The sequence below is a fragment of the Leptidea sinapis genome, chromosome 10 (assembly GCF_905404315.1).
Source record: "Leptidea sinapis chromosome 10, ilLepSina1.1, whole genome shotgun sequence".
Taxonomy (NCBI): domain Eukaryota; kingdom Metazoa; phylum Arthropoda; class Insecta; order Lepidoptera; family Pieridae; genus Leptidea; species Leptidea sinapis.
Window position 1 is genome coordinate 5,418,462 of NC_066274.1, and position 18,179 is coordinate 5,436,640.

At 35.7% G+C, this 18,179-nt stretch overlaps 2 protein-coding genes across 11 annotated transcripts in view; one reads left to right on the forward strand and one right to left on the reverse strand.

Annotated features, from left to right (window-relative positions):
- LOC126966417 (uncharacterized) overlaps window positions 1–18,179 on the forward strand; it is a 146,000-nt gene that overhangs the window by 41,076 nt on the left and 86,745 nt on the right. For 3 of the 6 annotated variants that reach the window (XM_050810446.1, XM_050810443.1, XM_050810449.1), the window contains exon 2: window positions 14,280–14,316. The exons of the other annotated variants lie outside the window; for them this stretch is intronic. The gene's annotated coding sequence lies outside the window, so the exon portion shown is untranslated. The remainder of the gene's footprint in view (window positions 1–14,279; window positions 14,317–18,179) is intronic. 6 annotated transcript variants of the gene reach the window in all.
- On the reverse strand, window positions 737–5,048 carry LOC126966407 (laminin subunit alpha-like). 5 transcript variants are annotated; one of them, XM_050810422.1, is made up of 3 exons: window positions 4,956–5,048; window positions 2,875–3,262; window positions 737–2,418 (listed from the first exon to the last, which is right to left on the reverse strand). In XM_050810422.1, exons 2-3 carry the CDS (start codon window positions 3,260–3,262, stop codon window positions 1,112–1,114), a joined length of 1,695 nt encoding a protein of 564 aa, XP_050666379.1. In that variant the 5' UTR covers window positions 4,956–5,048; the 3' UTR covers window positions 737–1,111. The 5 variants fall into 5 exon arrangements, with proteins under 5 accessions (XP_050666379.1, XP_050666378.1, XP_050666381.1 ...); XM_050810424.1 differs by having other exon boundaries at window positions 1,151–1,360; window positions 2,274–3,262; XM_050810423.1 differs by having other exon boundaries at window positions 1,151–1,360; window positions 2,046–3,262.

Genomic DNA, 18,179 nt, shown 5'->3' on the forward strand with positions numbered 1-18,179 from the left:
TGATGTACAAGTCTCTCAGTAAATATATATATTTGGCGAGAGTTTTCTCGCACGAAATTAGCACTAATAATATTTTATATAACATTTTTATTAAGAATTCTTTTCTATGGTCGCTAACCCATTGAAATTTAATATCATATATCTCATGAAATTTCTTTCGAACTATTAGAAATATCGAGTACATCTACTACTATAATAACACTATTATATTACGATTCCTTGATCAAGTCAAAATGCCTTCAATAGCAAAATCGACGCAGAATGCTTAATATACATTAGCAGTAATGTGTAAGCATTACTGTGTTTTGGTCTGAAGGGCGCCGTAGCTACTGAAATTACTGGGCAAATGAGACTTGACATCTTATGTTTCAAAGTGACGAACGCAGTTGTAGTGCCGCTCAGAATTCTTTGGTATTTCAAGAATCAATCAATCGTTCAGCATCAGCTGAACGTCCTGCTCGTCTCGACCCTTAGTTTCATAAAAAAATTTAAAAAAAATATAGCGTTGAGTACTTTTTTAGCACACATTGTAAGATTGTATTGCGGGAGGTAAGTGAACAAAGTTGCTGGCACACCTGGTTGCTTAATAAAACTAGAGATTTTCACAAACTGAAGCCAAAGAAGAGCCAGCCCGCAGGTCATCTCTTTTAACATATTTTGCCAATTGCTGTCGGGAATGGAAGTTTGTCAATATTCACGGATTAAACAGATAAACAGTTAATAATAAAATTCTGGCTTTGCATAGAAATCATTTAATGAATAAAATAGAAGAATTATACTGGGTAACAATATTCGCGTCATTACTTAACTATATTAATAAAATTTAAACATATTCTAAACTGCATATTTAAATAGATTATAATGTCGATGATTATAAGTATGTATTAAAGGAGATATCTGCTTCGTGATAACTGACAGCTTATTATTTTCTCTTTTATTCGGAATGTAGATATGAGTCTATATATTTTCTTTAGGTTTTTTCCATTCAATCAATCTATTCTAAGCTGTTGAAAAAAATAAAGTCAAATGGACTTTACAGCTCATTTACATTTCATTTAGTGAAGTAACAAGTACATTCCTTGTTGCAATATTAATTGACTTCACCTTCTAATTAATTAGAAATGCATGTACAGTCATTGCATTTCTTGAATCCATCCTTCGCGTCCTCACAGACACAAATACAAGCATTGCCATCAGTTGGAAGACAAACGCAATTATTTTTGTTTTCATCACAAGAAACAATCTTGCCAGTGTCATCGTGACAAACAAAAACAAAAGGCTTTCCATTAGTTAATATACAAGTACATTCCTTGTTAGAACATTTAACTTCATCTTCCGATTTATTAGGAATGCATGTACAGTCATCACATTTCTCCAATCCATCCTTCGCGTCCTCACAGACACAAATACAAGTATTGCCATCAGTGGGAAGACAAACGCAATTATTTTTGTTTTCATCACAAGAAACAATGTTGCCAGTGTCATCGTGACAAACAAAAACACAACTCTTTCCTTTAGTTATGATACAAGTACATTCCTTGTTAGAACATTTGACTTCATCTTCCGATTTATTAGGAATGCATGTACAGTCATCGCATTTCTTGAATTCATCATTCGCGTCCTCACAGATACAAATACAAGCATTGCCATCAGTCGGAAGACAAACGCAATTATTTTTGTTTTCATCACAAGAAACGATCTTGCCAGTGTCATCGTGACAAACAAAAACAAAAGGCTTTCCTTTAGTTAATATACAACTACATTCCTTGTTAGAACATTTAACTTCATCTTCCGATTTATTAGGAATGCATGTACAGTCATCACATTTCTTCAATCCATCCTTCGCGTCCTCACAGACACAAATACAAGCATTGTCATCAGTCGGAAGACAAACGCAATTATTTTTGTTATCATCACAAGAAACGATCTTGCCAGTGTCATCGTGACAAACAAAAACACAACCCTTTCCTTTAGTTAGTATACAAGTACATTCCTTGTTAGAACATTTAACTTCATCTTCCGATTTATTAGGAATGCATGTACAGTCATCACATTTCTTCAATCCATCCTTCGCGTCCTCACAGACACAAATACAAGTATTGCCATCAGTCGGAAGACAAACGCAATTATTTTTGTTTTCATCACAAAAAACGATCTTGCCAGTGTCATCGTGACAAACAAAAACAAAAGGCTTTTCTTTAGTTAATATACAAGTACATTCCTTGTTAGAACATTTAACTTCATCTTCCGATTTATTAGGAATGCATGTACAGTCATCACATTTCTTCAATCCATCCTTCGCGTCCTCACAGACACAAATACAAGTATTGCCATCAGTCGGAAGACAAACGCAATTATTTTTGTTTTCATCACAAGAAACGATCTTGCCAGTGTCATCGTGACAAACAAAAACAAAAGGCTTTCCTTTAGTTAAGATACAAGTACATTCCTTGTTAGAACATTTGACTTCATCTTCCGATTTATTAGGAATGCATGTACAGTCATCACATTTCTTCAATCCATCCTTCGCGTCCTCACAGACGCAAATACAAGTATTGCCATCAGTGGGAAGACAAACGCAATTATTTTTGTTTTCATCACAAGAAACAATCTTGCCAGTGTCATCGTGACAAACAAAAACAAAAGGCTTTCCTTTAGTTAAGATACAAGTACATTCCTTGTTAGAACATTTGACTTCATCTTCCGATTTATTAGGAATGCATGTACAGTCATCACATTTCTTCAATCCATCCTTCGCGTCCTCACAGACGCAAATACAAGTATTGCCATCAGTGGGAAGACAAACGCAATTATTTTTGTTTTCATCACAAGAAACAATCTTGCCAGTGTCATCGTGACAAACAAAAACAAAAGGCTTTCCTTTAGTTAAGATACAAGTACATTCCTTGTTAGAACATTTGACTTCATCTTCCGGTTTATTGGGAATGCATGTACAGACATCGCATTTCTTGAATCCATCCTTCGCAGCCCCAGAGTCCTTTTCAGTTACAACACATTCACAGTCATTGCATGTCTGAATCTTATTATCAACATTGCAAACACAAATACAATTTGCTCCGTTAGTTTTGATCTTTATGCATTTGGTTTTAATCCATTCAGTCCCTTGTTCACAGCCGCAGCTAATGATATTGTTTTTTATGTCAGTACATATATAAATATGAGGTTTTCCATTGGTGGGGAAGCAAAAACATCCGGGTCTCTTACATTTCATGTTGATTGTAGTCTTCATATTACAGTCCATCTGTTTGGATAAAATACAAACTATGAAATGCAATTTAGTTTCTAATAAATAGTAAGTACGTAATTTTTAGTTCTTATCGATAATCTTATAGAAGTATTATATCTAAAAATATATACCTACTTATCTCGTTAAGGAAATATTTTATGATAGACTTAAAAAATTTGAAAGTACCACTATACTTAATTATATATCTACTTATTTATGATTGATGATTTTTTTTAACCTTGTTTTTTTTTTGTTGTTTTGTCTATATAATATAATATCACTGTTGTACAATGTTTTTCACTATATTATGAAGCAGCTAATAATAGGGGTTAAAGTATGAAATTGCCGTTTTATTGTAATAGGTATTTCGAATTGACATAGAACCTTCATGGTTTGAGATTTTGAGTGAAATTTTTTTCACATGGTACCTATGTAGTTCCTCTTTTAAAAAATGTGCAACATTCGATTATCGACTTTCAGGTGTTTTATTTATTCAGCTTAGACAAGAAAGATGGAAACTTTGAAAATTCGAGTGATTTTTGAATACGAGTTCCGATGTGGAACTAACGCGGCAGAAACAGCTCGCAATATCAATGTTGCGTTTGGAGAGAGGACTGCTAATGAACGCACCGTGCAATTTTGGTTTAAATGCTTTCGTGATGGAAACTCTGATTTGAAGACCGCCCAAACAGGTGAATAAAAATGAATTGGAAGACATGATGCAAGCTGATCCGAGCCAAACTATCCAGGAATTAGCGGTATCGTTTAACGTTCCCTTACCAACAGTATTGACTCATTTGCGTCAAATCAATAAAAAAAATTATGAAAAATGAGTGCCTCATGATTTGACTGATCCGCAGAAAGAAATGCGTGTTCAATGTTGCCTGGTTGAATCAATACAGAAATGAAGGAATTATGGATCGAATTCTGACATGCGATGAAAAGTGGATTCTTTATGATAACCGTAAGCGAAAAATGCAATGGCTGACCCCAGGTCAAACGCCGCAACAGTGTCCGCAAAGCTTACCAATAGAAAGGTAAATGAAATGGAAATGGTAAATGTTTTTTGTTCTCAGCATGGTGTTATTTTCTATAGCTATCTCCGATCTGGTAATGCAATAGAAACAGATGTCTACTACCGAACTCCGAACAATGATAGCAAAACTACCAGTGGAACAGCCCCTACTCATGAATCGATCTTCACCATTATTGCTCCATGATAACGCGAGACCTCATACATGCAAGAGAAACCGTTTAAACTCTACAGGAACAGCAATTAGAAACCATTCGTCACCCTCCGTATTTGCCAGACATTGCTCCAACGGAATACCTTTTTTTCGTGATTTGGACAATTTTCTATGTGAAAAAAGTTTTCTTATCAGGAAGCAGTACAAAGTTTGACGAATCTAGATTACGACGGTTCTATCACAAATACATAAATGACCTTCCTGATAGATGGCAGCAATGTATAGATAATAGAGGTAATTATTTTGATTAAACAAATTTGTTAAATTAAAAAAAAACTAATTTAAATTTCTTTGTACAAATCAGCAATTTCATACTATAACCCCTAATAATAGTGATGTAATATGCGGCAGCATTTATGAAAAAAAATTGGTTGAGTAATAAGTAATTAACGCGAAAAAGCGATACAGAAAAACAAATTAATTCACACTTTTAATATTAGCGAGAATGCAAATCTAAATACCTTTCAAATTGTTTTGTTAATTATCAGCTAATAATAATGTTCACTCGTCCGTTTAACTCACTACTGATAAGACCTTACACGTCACCCTGTGTTTATATACACAGATTAATGAACGTCGTGTGCAAAGATATCCGTTGTACCGTGCGCATAGACCCCGCCGCGTGCAACTGTTGCGTCGTGTGTAAACGTGACTCAGATAACTACGTCATTATGACTAAGCTTATCAGTATATGTACAGACATATAACCGCGCCTTTCACTAAGAAGGGATTTTTCCCATAGACAAACAAAGTGCGCGAGTGAGAAGAACATCTTTAACGGAGATACATATATATATATATAATTCTCGTGTCACAATGTTAGTTACCTTACTCCTCCGAAACGGCTTTACTGATTTTTACCAAATGTTATATGCATATTCAGTAGGTCTGAGAATCGGCTACTATCTATTTTTCATCCCCCTAAATGTTAAGGGGAGTCCACACCAATTTTTTTTTAATTTTTTGACATTTTTTTTATTTTTATTTTATTATGATTCAGAATATTGAAAAATACATACAAATTTAAATTTTCGCCCTTCTACGATCTACAACTATTTTTATATTGTTCTGTGCCATCCACCAAACCGATATAGGGTTGCAAGATGGCAATCGAATGCAATAATTATTGTTGTACGATATATTTGGTAGGTCTGAGAATCGGTTGCATCAAAATTTTAATAATAGATTTTTTTTAATATGTTATATGGCAATACGACGTTTGCTGGGTCAGCTAGTATATATATATATTTATGTCTTCAATATACATATTTGAATATTTACAATTTTACAACAAAAATTGTGTGGTTTTATAAAATCACAATGCAAGTGAACATATTATGTAACATAATCGGCCACGGAGTACTGGCCGATTGTAATGCGACATGCGATAGATGGGCGAAAAAATTGGAGACGGTGTAATAAGAGTGACACAAAACGAAATGAACACAGAGGATGCACAAAACACAAAATATGTTGTACGTTCTAACTTTATAAAGTTACATATCATGATAGATGGAGTTTAAATATTGTGGTGTTTTTGGAATTGGCGAAATAGATCAACAACCATCACAATCATGGGAGGCTTTGTATAGAATGCCAACTTTGTAAAAAAAGGAATAAAACGTTACTATTCTTTATTATGCGAAATAAATGACGAAAGATTGCATAAATGCAATTGGCCATAGACTTAGAATCTTACATTATGGATTTGTGTCCGCTGAACTCAAACTAGATATAGTCATAAAGTGCGGCAACTAATACTACGCCTAACTGGGCATACTCGAGCCCGTCTCGAACAATGTGTGACGTTGACGTGCCACATGTTCTGTTAAACTTTGCTAATAATTGAAACTAAAATGCTGGTTTGCGTAGTAAAACTTTGTAAAAATAATACTACAAAAAATAAAAAAACACTGGGATCACATAAACACTGGGATCACATAATATCATCAATAAGTAATTTTGTATTTTATTAATTTCAATGTAAAATAACGCGAAGCGTCTGTTAAAAAATTTGAAAGATGCCATTGAGTATTCCAAGCTATTGTTTATAGGTAGTGCGGTATCTAGTTGGAGCGCAGCAGAGACCAATCCATAATCTAAGCTTAGAATATACTATAACTAGCGTAGAGTCCACCTGACACGCTGACAATACTTGACCAATTTTGGTTTGTCAATGTGTGCCTTATATTAAACCACTATTAAGTATTCAAAATACTAAGAAAATGCCAAGCGTGGCTGACTATTTAAGACTTGTCAAACAAAATCATTTACATGAACTATAGATTCGCTTCCTTTTATCTCCGGCTGTATCTCCGTTGCTGATTTTCTTCTCTCTTGTACGCTTTGTTAGTGTTAAGTGATCACCGCGAGGAATCACACGAGCGTTGCCGGCCTTTAAGGAAGGTGGTCGCGCTTTTTTTGCAGATACCCATGTCGTATCGTCCCGGAAACATCGCACAAGGAAGCTAATTCGATAGCTTTGTAGTAGGTGGAAGAAAGCTCCTTGAAAACACACTTGAGATGGTGTGGATGATATCCTAATTTGTGGCATGTCGTGCGATGGTGGAATTCGGCGAATTTCTAACTGTCCAAGAAGATATAGTATAAATAAAATCGCTAATTGCAAGGATTACGGGTAATTGAATCGTCGAGTATCGACGTTAGGAAATAATTGTAGACATAGCCGAGAAGTATTATCTCATAATCAAATATATACGGTCCATAGCACACGGTATGTGACGCAATGCATTACGTAATAGCAAACATTGTAGCAGTAAATGTTTGTAAAGTTGGTTAAGATTTCTCAAATCTTCAACTAGAATTCTGTTTATTTGAATCGATCTTTCGCACTGATGTTTCATACTGAAATGAAGAAGGAGTAGAGAAGCGTTTACAGCCTGTATTGGCGTCGATATATCGAACGACGTTCAGTTCCGTGGTCACTTGGAAGAGAAGACAAACTGGCCTCTAAAAAGCTTGGTGTACTCAGTAAGACGAGACTGTACTTCACTAAAAGCCACCGCCTGCAACTTTATAAGGCGCAAATTCGGCCTCACATGTAGTACTGTTCTCAACTCTGGGCGGATGCTCCCCAGTACCAGCTTCTTCCATTTGACCGCATACAACGAAGAGCGGTTCGAATCATCGACGATCAAGTCATCTCCGATCGGCTCGATTCCTTGGCATTGCGTAGACATGTTGGTTCTCTCTGCATCTTCTACCGCATTTATCACGGGGAGTGCTCAGAAGAGCTGTTCGGGTTGATTCCAGCGGCCGAATCCCACCACCGGACATTACGTGCAAAGTACCATCCCTATCCCGTGAGCCTCTTGCCCGTCTTATATAAAAAAAAAGCATAATTAATTTATTTATTTATTTTATTGGTACATACAACAGAATTACAACAAATACAAAACTATACTACTGCCAGTGGGAGGCTCCTTTGCACAGGATGCCGACTAGATTATGAGTACCACAACGGCGCCTATTTCTGCCGAGAAGCAGTAATGTTTAAGCATTACTGTGTTTCGGTCTGAAGGGTGCCATAGCTAGTGAAACTACTGGGCAAATAAGACTTAACATCTTATGTCTCAAGGTGACGAGCGCAGTCATAAAAAAATAAAAAAAAATCATCATACCTAATACTGGTTGGTGTTTGAGCGGTCTTAAACATAAGTTAAGTGTTTTTAAGCGTTTTAGGTTAACCACAAAACTGTTGACTTGCTTAGTTATTACAAGTTAGCACAGTAAAGTAAATGTTATGGGATTTATTTTGATATTTCATGCGTATATACTTACTGCTTTATTCATAATAAAACGCTTTTCGAAGGTATAAAGCTATATTAAATAAAACGTGTTAAAGCCTATCGAACGTTCGATAAAATTCCTTATTCATATTCGTTAGATAAATCTCCCATAACTAATACGTCTCTATAGTACGCATTGTTGCCATTTCGTACAAAAAAAGACATAATAATGTAAACTAATTTAACGAGGAACTGTCAATGGAAACAGCCATCTTTTCAATGTCAATGATTTGTCAGTTGTCAAAAGTTAAATAAGTCTTACACTTCAAAAATCAAAGTTTTGAAGTCTGTCGGTTGTCAATCTATGATGAATATCCAACAACGTTGAGCGGGAAGCTATTTATCACATTATTTAACGTCCAATACGAGACAGTTGATCGATGTCGGCCATGTTTTTTTGCGTTTGAGTGCTTAAAATAAGTTTATAGAAGGATCCTAGCTACTTTAAGTCACGTCAGCTTTATCGAAGAGATAATGAGCGTTTTAGCTCTACTATGTGATTATAAATACCATTTTTTAACAAGCGTATATTAGCGATGTTTTAAATCTCCGCCAAGTCATTATGAATAAGACAGTTAGTCTGGCCATATTTAATGTTACAATTAGAAGAGAAGAAATATTATAACATTTGAATTTGGAATCTGTCATTTTTATAGGTTTCTCATTTTCACGCCAATACATTGTACAATATTTTGCGATATTAAAAGTTGTGGGGTGGGATAGTAGTATATAGAGAACTGAATCGCAGTATTGCGTTACACAAAGCAGATAGGGAGCCAAATGCATTTTTAAATCTCTCCATACGCCTGGTATTAGTAAAATGTTTTATATTTATGTATTTAACTAACACACTGTAAAAGTAAGAAATGTTATTTGCAATAGATTTTTTTTTCAGTATTTATGGCAAGACTAGGTATATAAACATACATTACATTGCAACTACGCTTGCATCGGTTCGGACAGTGAGGGACTTGGACCACGATTTAAAACAATTAAAATGATATTACTTAAACTATATCCAAGACTATAGGCATAGAATATACCAAAGACAACCTGACAGCCCAATAATTCATGACCAATTTTGATTTGATTGTCTCTATGTGCGTTAGCAAGGTTCAATAATAAAAATTACTAAGGACCTAATCTCTCTCCGTCTAAGTCTCCGCCAAAGATCTCCAAGACGAACGGTTCTGCGCTGCCCTCATCCAACGTGTGTTCCGGTGATCTTGACCAGATCGTCGGTCCATCATGTGGTGAGCCTCCCAACACTGCGTCTTCCGGTACGTGGTCGCCAGTCGAGGACTTTTCTGTCCCATCGGCCATCTGTCCGTCGAACTGTGTGCCCTGCCCACTGTCACTTCAGTTTGGCAATCATTTGGTCTATGTCGGTGACTTTGGTTCTCCTAAATTAAATACAATTTACATATCACATTCTACCTCTAGGTCAACACAGATATGATTTGACTCACAAGTCCCACAATTTTTGGTTCACTTACTTGGGCATCAATGTGTTTGCATACAAGCTATAAATTTTTTAAATAATGGTGCATTTAATATTAATTCCGAATTCTGTTTTTTGAGAGTTCCATAGTAGAACGAAGTAGATGATGTTTCCTCACTAGCCAAACACTTTTGATAGTTCCAACCCCTTGCCAGTAGCTGTAGGAGAGCGCGAGGCAGTATGCATATGGGTGAGTGCGAGTGAGATGGCGAGTTAAATCTACCGCGGTCCCTCACTGAGCATTTCTTATTTCTACTGCGTATTTTACACACCTTTAGTACCGTTTACCTGCCAAAGCCACTGTAACCCAAACTCCATAATGATCCATCGTTCTAACCTGTGGTGGGAGCATGCGCATACAAACTTTCAGCTTTTATAAAATAACGTAGCTGTGGGGTCCACGGGCTCATAGACCATAACTGCTCTACCGGGACTCACTCAGTGATCACCGGCAAACGTCCTCTGCCTCCACCGTACCGCCTCTTCCCACATGTCACCTATATTATAGATTTTTTACTTACTTTGATTTCACTTACAAAAAACTTAATGATGACGTAATATTTTATTGCATTACTTGTTGCTGATACACTCTATATAAAAGCTGCACCAGATTTTAACAATAAAGAATGTATTGCGTAAGAAATACTTAAAATATACGCAAACCTCGTGCTTTGCGATAAAACCTTGACCATTTTTTGTCTTTATAGAATAACTTGTCATGTTTTCTGCGTTCTTTTATGCTTCTTCACCCTTATGGGATACCATTCTACGTTACTTCCACTCGTGTGTAAGTGTGCTCATTTGCACAGGATGCCGGCTAGATGGGTACCACAACGGCGACTTTTTCTGCCAGCAGTGATGTGTAAGCATTACTTTGTTTCGGTCTGAAGGGCGCCATAGCTAGTGAAATTACTGGGCAAATATGACTTAATATCTTATGTTTCAAGGACGACGCAGTTGTAGTGGCGCTCCGAATTATTGGGTCAGTTAAGAATCCGGAACAGCACTGCATTGTAATGGGCAGGGCGTATCAATTACCATCAGCTGAACGTCCTGCTTGTCTTGTCCGTAATTGTCATAAAAAAAATTGCACTTCTTTTACGTATCTTGCACCCTTATAGAATATCGTTCTAGGTTACTTGCACTTGCTTTACGTATCTTGCACCCTTATAGGATAACATTCTAGGTTACTTGCGCTTCTTTTACGTCTCTTGCACCCTTATAGGATAACGTTCTAGGTTACTTGCACTTGCTTTACGTATCTTGCACCCTTATAGGATAACGTTCTAGGTTACTTGCACTTGCTTTACGTATCTTGCACCCTTATAGGATAACGTTCTAGATTACTTGCACGTCTTGCTTTACGTATCTTGCACCCTTATAGGATAAGGTTCTAGCTTACTTGCGCTTCTTTTACGTCTCTTGCACTCTTATAGGATAACGTTCGAGGTTACTTGCACTTGCTTTACGTATCTTGCACCCTTATGGGATTGCGGTCCACGGCCTAAATGGACAGATTTTACTATTTTAAATATATAAATGTTTGCACGGTATATATATCAGGATACTGATTTAAGTATTTATTTTTCCGCCTTTACTTTTGTCTTTACTACAAAACCCATCCTTTGTCGGAACCTTCATTGACAAACAGGTGATATGTTAAGCAGTGACTTCGGTTACTTATTAATAAAATCAATTAGTCTTTGGTCACATTTTCATCACGATGGCTGGTCGGTAAACAGCGTAGAAATTTTTAACTCCACCTGAAGGAAAAATAGTCTACAAAACCAATGAGATTCTTTATTTATTATAGAAACAGAACTGCATTAAAAGATTTTGTAAAAATACACTTGCCATACTAAAACATCAAACTGGCTTGAATACAAAAAAGATATGTATCTTTATACAATATATCTATCTACGTACATACTTTTTGGGGGCATAAATTGAACGTCATATCATGAGGATTTATGATAAAAGATTAATAGCTGCGTAAGATTAATAACTTTATTAATCATCACTTTAAATATTTCATTTAAATTACTGAATCTACAATATGTTCGTAGAAAGTAGAGAACATACAAGAAACTGAAAAGCCACTCATTTTTACATGTAATAATTATATCCGTACAGTTGAAATTTGTTTGAATTTCTCTAAACAAACAATTTATGTAAGCGTACAAAGAGAAATTAACCGTTTAGGGAAAGTGTCTGCCGTTTGCAATTTATTTGCAATTCAAGTTTGCAAATCTAGTGTTTATAGAGATACTGAACAAATAAATGGTAGGTGCAATATATTTTGCGCTTGTTATTTTATATACAAATTAAGGCCTGTCTCCTGGGGTATTACAGGACTTCTTCTTACAACGATCTTGATATACAGTTGCTTTTCCCATATTCCTGCCTTCTTTCACTTGCATCAACCCTTATTTATACCCCTATCTTATCAGCCCGTTTAAGCGGAACTCTCACTGTCCGAGTATTGTAGTATTGTATCGTACGAGTTTCATAAAAAGAAATAAAAGCCATTTATTTTCTCAAAATTGATTCCTTTAGAATTATTTTTTATGTCATTTCTAACACAACCACCGCTTCGGAAACAAATGGCGCTCTCAGAGAGAAGAAGAGTACTTGAGCAACATCGTATATGAGTCCACTCGGATTCTTGTTTACACAAATCTTTGGTCTCCTTATACAATCTATAGGACAAAAACTGATTTATTGCTTAGAGGGATAAATGTTGTATTTCAGCCATTACCAGTAACAAAAGCACGAGGTGTTTTTTTTAATGAAAATTAAGGACGAGAGGAGCAGGACGTACAGCTGATGGTAATTGATACGCTCTGCCCATTACAATGCAGTGCCGTTCAGGATTATTGAAAAACCCAAAACAACTGAGCGGCACTACAACTCTACGCTAGCCACCTTGAGACATAAAAGGCATTTATTTTCTCATAATTGATTCCTTTAGAATTCTTTTTGATGTTGTTTCTAATATACTAGATAGGTACTACTATAGCTTCGGAAAGAAATGGCACTCTGAGAGAGAAAAAGCGGCGCAAGAAACCTTCCAGCGTTCTTAAGTTGTTCATAAGTTGTCAAGTCTCATTTGCCCAGTAATTTCACTAGCTACAGCGCCCTTCAGACCGAAACACAGTAATGTTTACACATAACTGCTTCACGGCACAAACAGGTGCCATTGTGGTACCCATAATCTAGCCGGCAACCTGTGCAAAGGAGCCTCCCACTGGTAAATAGATGAAACGATAAAAAAATCGTAAAATGATTGATGTCAATTGATCAATCAAAATAAATATTTTATCGACAGATATCGAAAAACAGTCATGTTGCGATTTAGATATAGATGCATATCAAGCTAATACAGGCATGTTAAAAAAAATTGTACCCTAAGCAACAATCACGTGACGTCACAAGTCTGTCCGTTAGACAACCAACAAGTATAGCTACTGGACCATAATTAATGCCACGTGGATACACAACCAACTGCTAATCACGTCCTCATTATAACAAGCTGTTAACTTACCGTCATGCTATAGTTAATTAACTAACAGTTAGTCGTGATGATATCCTGCAAAAACTTAACAAGCCTTTCTACAAACATACGAGTATATTAAGGCTATGCTAGACCATTCGACTTCTCACTAACTATGGTGTTGTTAAACTGTAACCGTACACTTCTAAATTAACGTATCAAAGTCTATATTTAATTAATGTTTATTATTTACATGGTGCATTTATATTTAAATAGAATTTATTTACATAAAATAGAAATGGCTCTTTGTTTTGTTACATGGAATTTTTGAAGTTATACTTCTTTAGGCGCGTTATGAAAAATAGATGAGAGTGAAATTTTAAGATGCGCGCGCATCACTAACACAAAAGTAACAGGGTGAAGTTGGTTCCTAAAATTTTCTGACGTTTGCGTCATTCGTTTTTTTTTTTGGTTTCTTCGACCATTTTTAGGACAGGCAAAGGGTTCAAGCCCACACAGCCGTATTCATTATTTTATAATTAATTGTCAAAGCCATCTTTGCAAGATTTTTACAAAATTGTTCTTTCTTAAAAGGTATAATAGCACGAGGAATAAATTATTGTGATGATTATTACTTCGCTAAGCCAAAGAAGTGTACCTTCATTGCGTGCATACATAAGTACACACACACACTTCTTTATATTTATGTTACAGTGCCTGTCCGTAGTTTGTTCTATATTATTTTTGAAAGCCTGTTAACATCAGTCATCGGAGTACCTAATAAGAATACTGCTTAAACAAATTCTCATTATCATTTATATTTGACCGCATTAGAAAAAATTAAGAACAGGTTTAAGCCAAATATGAATATATTAATTCTCCGATGCATTATCAAGTTAAATATATTTGAGATAATAAAATCTCAAACATTGATAACAACTTAAGAAAATTTATAATTTAAATAATTTATTATTGATTACAGGTGAACAACATTATCTTATGAGAATTTCCACGTGACTGTGAGTATATTAAATCTTTTATATATTTTTCCACTTTTGTTTTTTATTTGTTAATTGTTTATTCATTGTACTATTAGGTCTTAACCAATAATTAATGTTTCCTCCAAAAAAAAATATTATTCGCGAGTTAAAGAAAGTTTTTTTGATTGATTTTTAATTAAATCTAAACTCGCGTCATGACACGCGTCCTAATCGAAAATTCGTTAGACAATTTTATACAGTGTTTTTTCTTTTGGTACCAGGCAATCATAGTTGAAGAAGAGATTGTCTTATGTATGACACGAGTATACCTTAATTTATCCATCCGTACTCTGTGGTTAATGTCTTTCATAGCGGTTGAAATCATCTGCCATCCTAGCAACATGTACCAGGACTTCATATGCAGTTTAGAGGTTCATGCATAATGCACATCTTAATATTATTCTGACTATACAAGTGCTGACCCGTTGCTGTTGTTCATTAGTGTTCTATAATAATGGATTTTCTGAGAGATAAATGATTGATGAGATGTAAAATATTTGTAATAGTTCTGAATCGTTAATTTTTTTATGTAATATCAATAAATGAATATTGTATTTAACCACACACATGCTTGTACTTTTATTCTGATAAATAAAGCAATTCGTGCGAAATTATTTTCTAACCATTAAAAAATGCACAATGTTAATGTTTAAGTTTTCACTTCTGCCGGCACTCCCGAAGCCTGCAACCCGTATTTTCTTCAAAGATTGTCAATATTTTAAGATTTTTTTATACTCGTGTAGTTACATCCCGGTGATCTTAACAATAAATGCCGTTACTTAAAACATAACAATTGGTACCAATTAGTGCTTAAAGAAGGGAATGATCGTAAAGCAATGCCGGGGTCGCATCGTGAGGTCGTTCGATGAAAGTAAGATTGGCGTGTTCTCATCCCGAACGCGACGGGCTCTCGACCCACTTTCTGTCCGTGCTTATGTTCAATCTTATGCGGGGAATGGGGAAGTATATCACGTACATGACGTACTATAAAGAACTAGACTCCTAATCGCCTATTAAAAGGTCGTCAAAAAATGTCCGAGCAGCGTTGTATATACGTGTATGCATTTATTTGTACAGAAATAAAAAAATATATACTAGAACAATACACCTAAAACTAAAAACCTTAAAAATATACTATAGGTAATAACTAAAATATATTATTCACACGGACTGGTAAAAAAAGAAATGACTCCGCGCCGTGATATTAGCAAGTGAATCACCTTTATGCTAGTGTGTGTGCGATTACGGGGTATACCAGTTACACAATTTTTTCTCCCTTAAATAATCATATATCCACAAATACTTTAAATTTTTGTTTTTACACTTTTTCACAACGCACGACGGCATTTTTAAAATATTTTATTGCGACGCACTGATCTGTCACAGACGATGGCAAATATCATGATGACGGCCGATCGGCTTGTATTAGTGTAAGTGTATGCGTGGGGCTATATATTTACGTGTTTACCGGCTTGTTTTGGTGCCTCACTGTTATGTAAGGTGACACGGCGTCCTTATTTTTTTTCTCGTCCGTGATTTTTAAAAGGAGTCCCTTTAGGCAAGGTTCCGAAGATACGGGCAGCGTTCCCCCTTTGAATAGCTAGACTAATTCTTTGTCCGAGGTAGCTGCCAGCTCTTCGGTTCTCGTAATGTAGACTAACCTTTTTGCTATTTCCTTAAAAAGCCTTATAGCGCTAAGACCCCATGCACCAAGGGTCTCGACACCGAATGGGCAAAATCATATTCGGAGCCTAGACCCCTGTATTTGCATTCCTTTATGGTTTTAGCAATCGATTTTGTAATTATTTAGCAAAATTACCACTTTTTCTCATAATGAAAATACTTCGTTATTAATAACTGAACCATGTCAGTTATAAAGGTATTCGCCCATTTTAAGCCCTAGTCGTATCGTCTTGCATGACACCGCATAAGAAAGCTCATTCCACATCTAGCTTCCTCTTGGTTGAAGAAAGTTTCTTGCAAACCGCACTGTGGAGGAACGCCACACATCCAGAAGAATGATATTGTAATTTAGGCGTGTTATGCGGAGGTGAATTTGGCCACAGGTCAAACAGCTCTTCGGAACATATACCGTGATAAATGCGGTAGAAGACACACAATGAAGCGACGTCTCTACGCAACGCCAAGTGATCTCCGTTCACAAATCATTGGATCCACCGTAATTTATTATTTGAAAACCGATGCAAAGCAACCGTTGTTTACTAGTATTATATAAAGAGTAGAACAAGAATTTATCTACGTCCTGTTATAGTTACATTTCACTGTCCAAATGGAGTATGCAAATAAGGATTAAATCGATTATCAACTGAGCCAGTATCTTGATTTGTCAACACATATCTAATTAAATTGAGGAAGTCATTCGCATTCTCAAATGCTATTTCGTTTACAATGTATTCCAAGACTTTGTCGGATATTTAAATCATTCGCAAAAGGATAAGCTATTTCGGTTTTTACTGCGAAGGACACAAACTGGTTTTATTGTATCAGTTTGAAATAAGTGTGTGCTAAAAAGTTCTGATATAGGCTGCATAATATGCTGCATGATAGTACGCTGTGACTAAGCTCATATAAGATGGAGGGTAAAAATGTTTACCAGAAGATCTTAGACTTCTTCTCAAACATTTTAAGCTATAATACCTATTTCAATTTCACGTTTGTGTGATAAAGGTTACTATAACATAAATGACTTTCATAATGATACCACAGATTGGGGATGCGGCGACCGCCCTCAGACTAATAATTAATAATACATTTTATTGGTCTGAGGCATATTTTTTCGAATGGTTGTTAATATCATGGTCACATAAACTAGATTAGATACATTCACACAACACTTAACACATTATTTACACTATCTAAGAGTAACACATAACAGCTTCTTGAAACCAAACTGTAAACTGGAAAGCTTGAGTGAGATCAAGCTATAATCGCCTTCAGGTGGAAGTATGCTCCTACGTTGTTCTTAAGTCGTATTAGTTCGGGAATATTGCAGCATGGTACGGTTAGAATTACTCGTTTTGAAGTGGTGCATATTTTGGCGAGCGTTTGGCAATAATCTTGCCACTTAAGGGAATCAAAAGCAGGCTGCAGTATTCCCGAACCGCTACGGCTTAGAGCATACACCAACCTTAAAGTCCTGATCTCACACCAGATTTCTTCATTCCAAGTTCACCGTACTTATTTGCACACAGACACACACTCACGCCTTGTTCCCGTCGGGGTTGGCAGAGACAACAGAATGCCACTTGCGTCTATCCTTACAAACCTAACGCGCTTCCTCTACATTCATTCTCTTTTCATAAATGCTCGCCGGTTCCGGGTGATTCTTTATTTGCAAGAAACAAAAAATAATCCTTTTACAATGCAACGCCCTTTCAGCAGTAGTGAATCAAGTATGAAGTGAATGATTTAAAATATTAAAACCGCACTTTATATCAATTTCCAGCATACCTAGTACCCACAAATACATAACTATAACATTTCTAAGGTGCAGGGGCAAAATATGTTAACGTTAGAAAGTAAAAGCGATTGAAGTAAACGTGATCTCAAATACGACTCGTATTGCTCAAGCAAAAAGGTTCTGTTCGTGGAGTAGTTTGTGTTAGATGACTATTTACTAGCCGTTATCCGTATACGACCAAAAAAAAGTAATTCGAGAAATAATACATATAAGTATACCTTATTTCCATAAATAGAAAAAAAATACTATTTATGAACTCAAAACTTGTTTTATAACAATAGTTACACAAAAAACGAACAAATTGTTAAAAAGCCTTCAGAACTTATTATATATAACTAGCTTTGGGCATTTTTTTTATTTC

Excerpts from the sequence above, each read along its gene's own strand:
- LOC126966407 (XM_050810421.1), bottom strand. The coding sequence starts at position 3,262 with ATGGACTGTAATATGAAGACTACAATCAACATGAAATGTAAGAGACCC.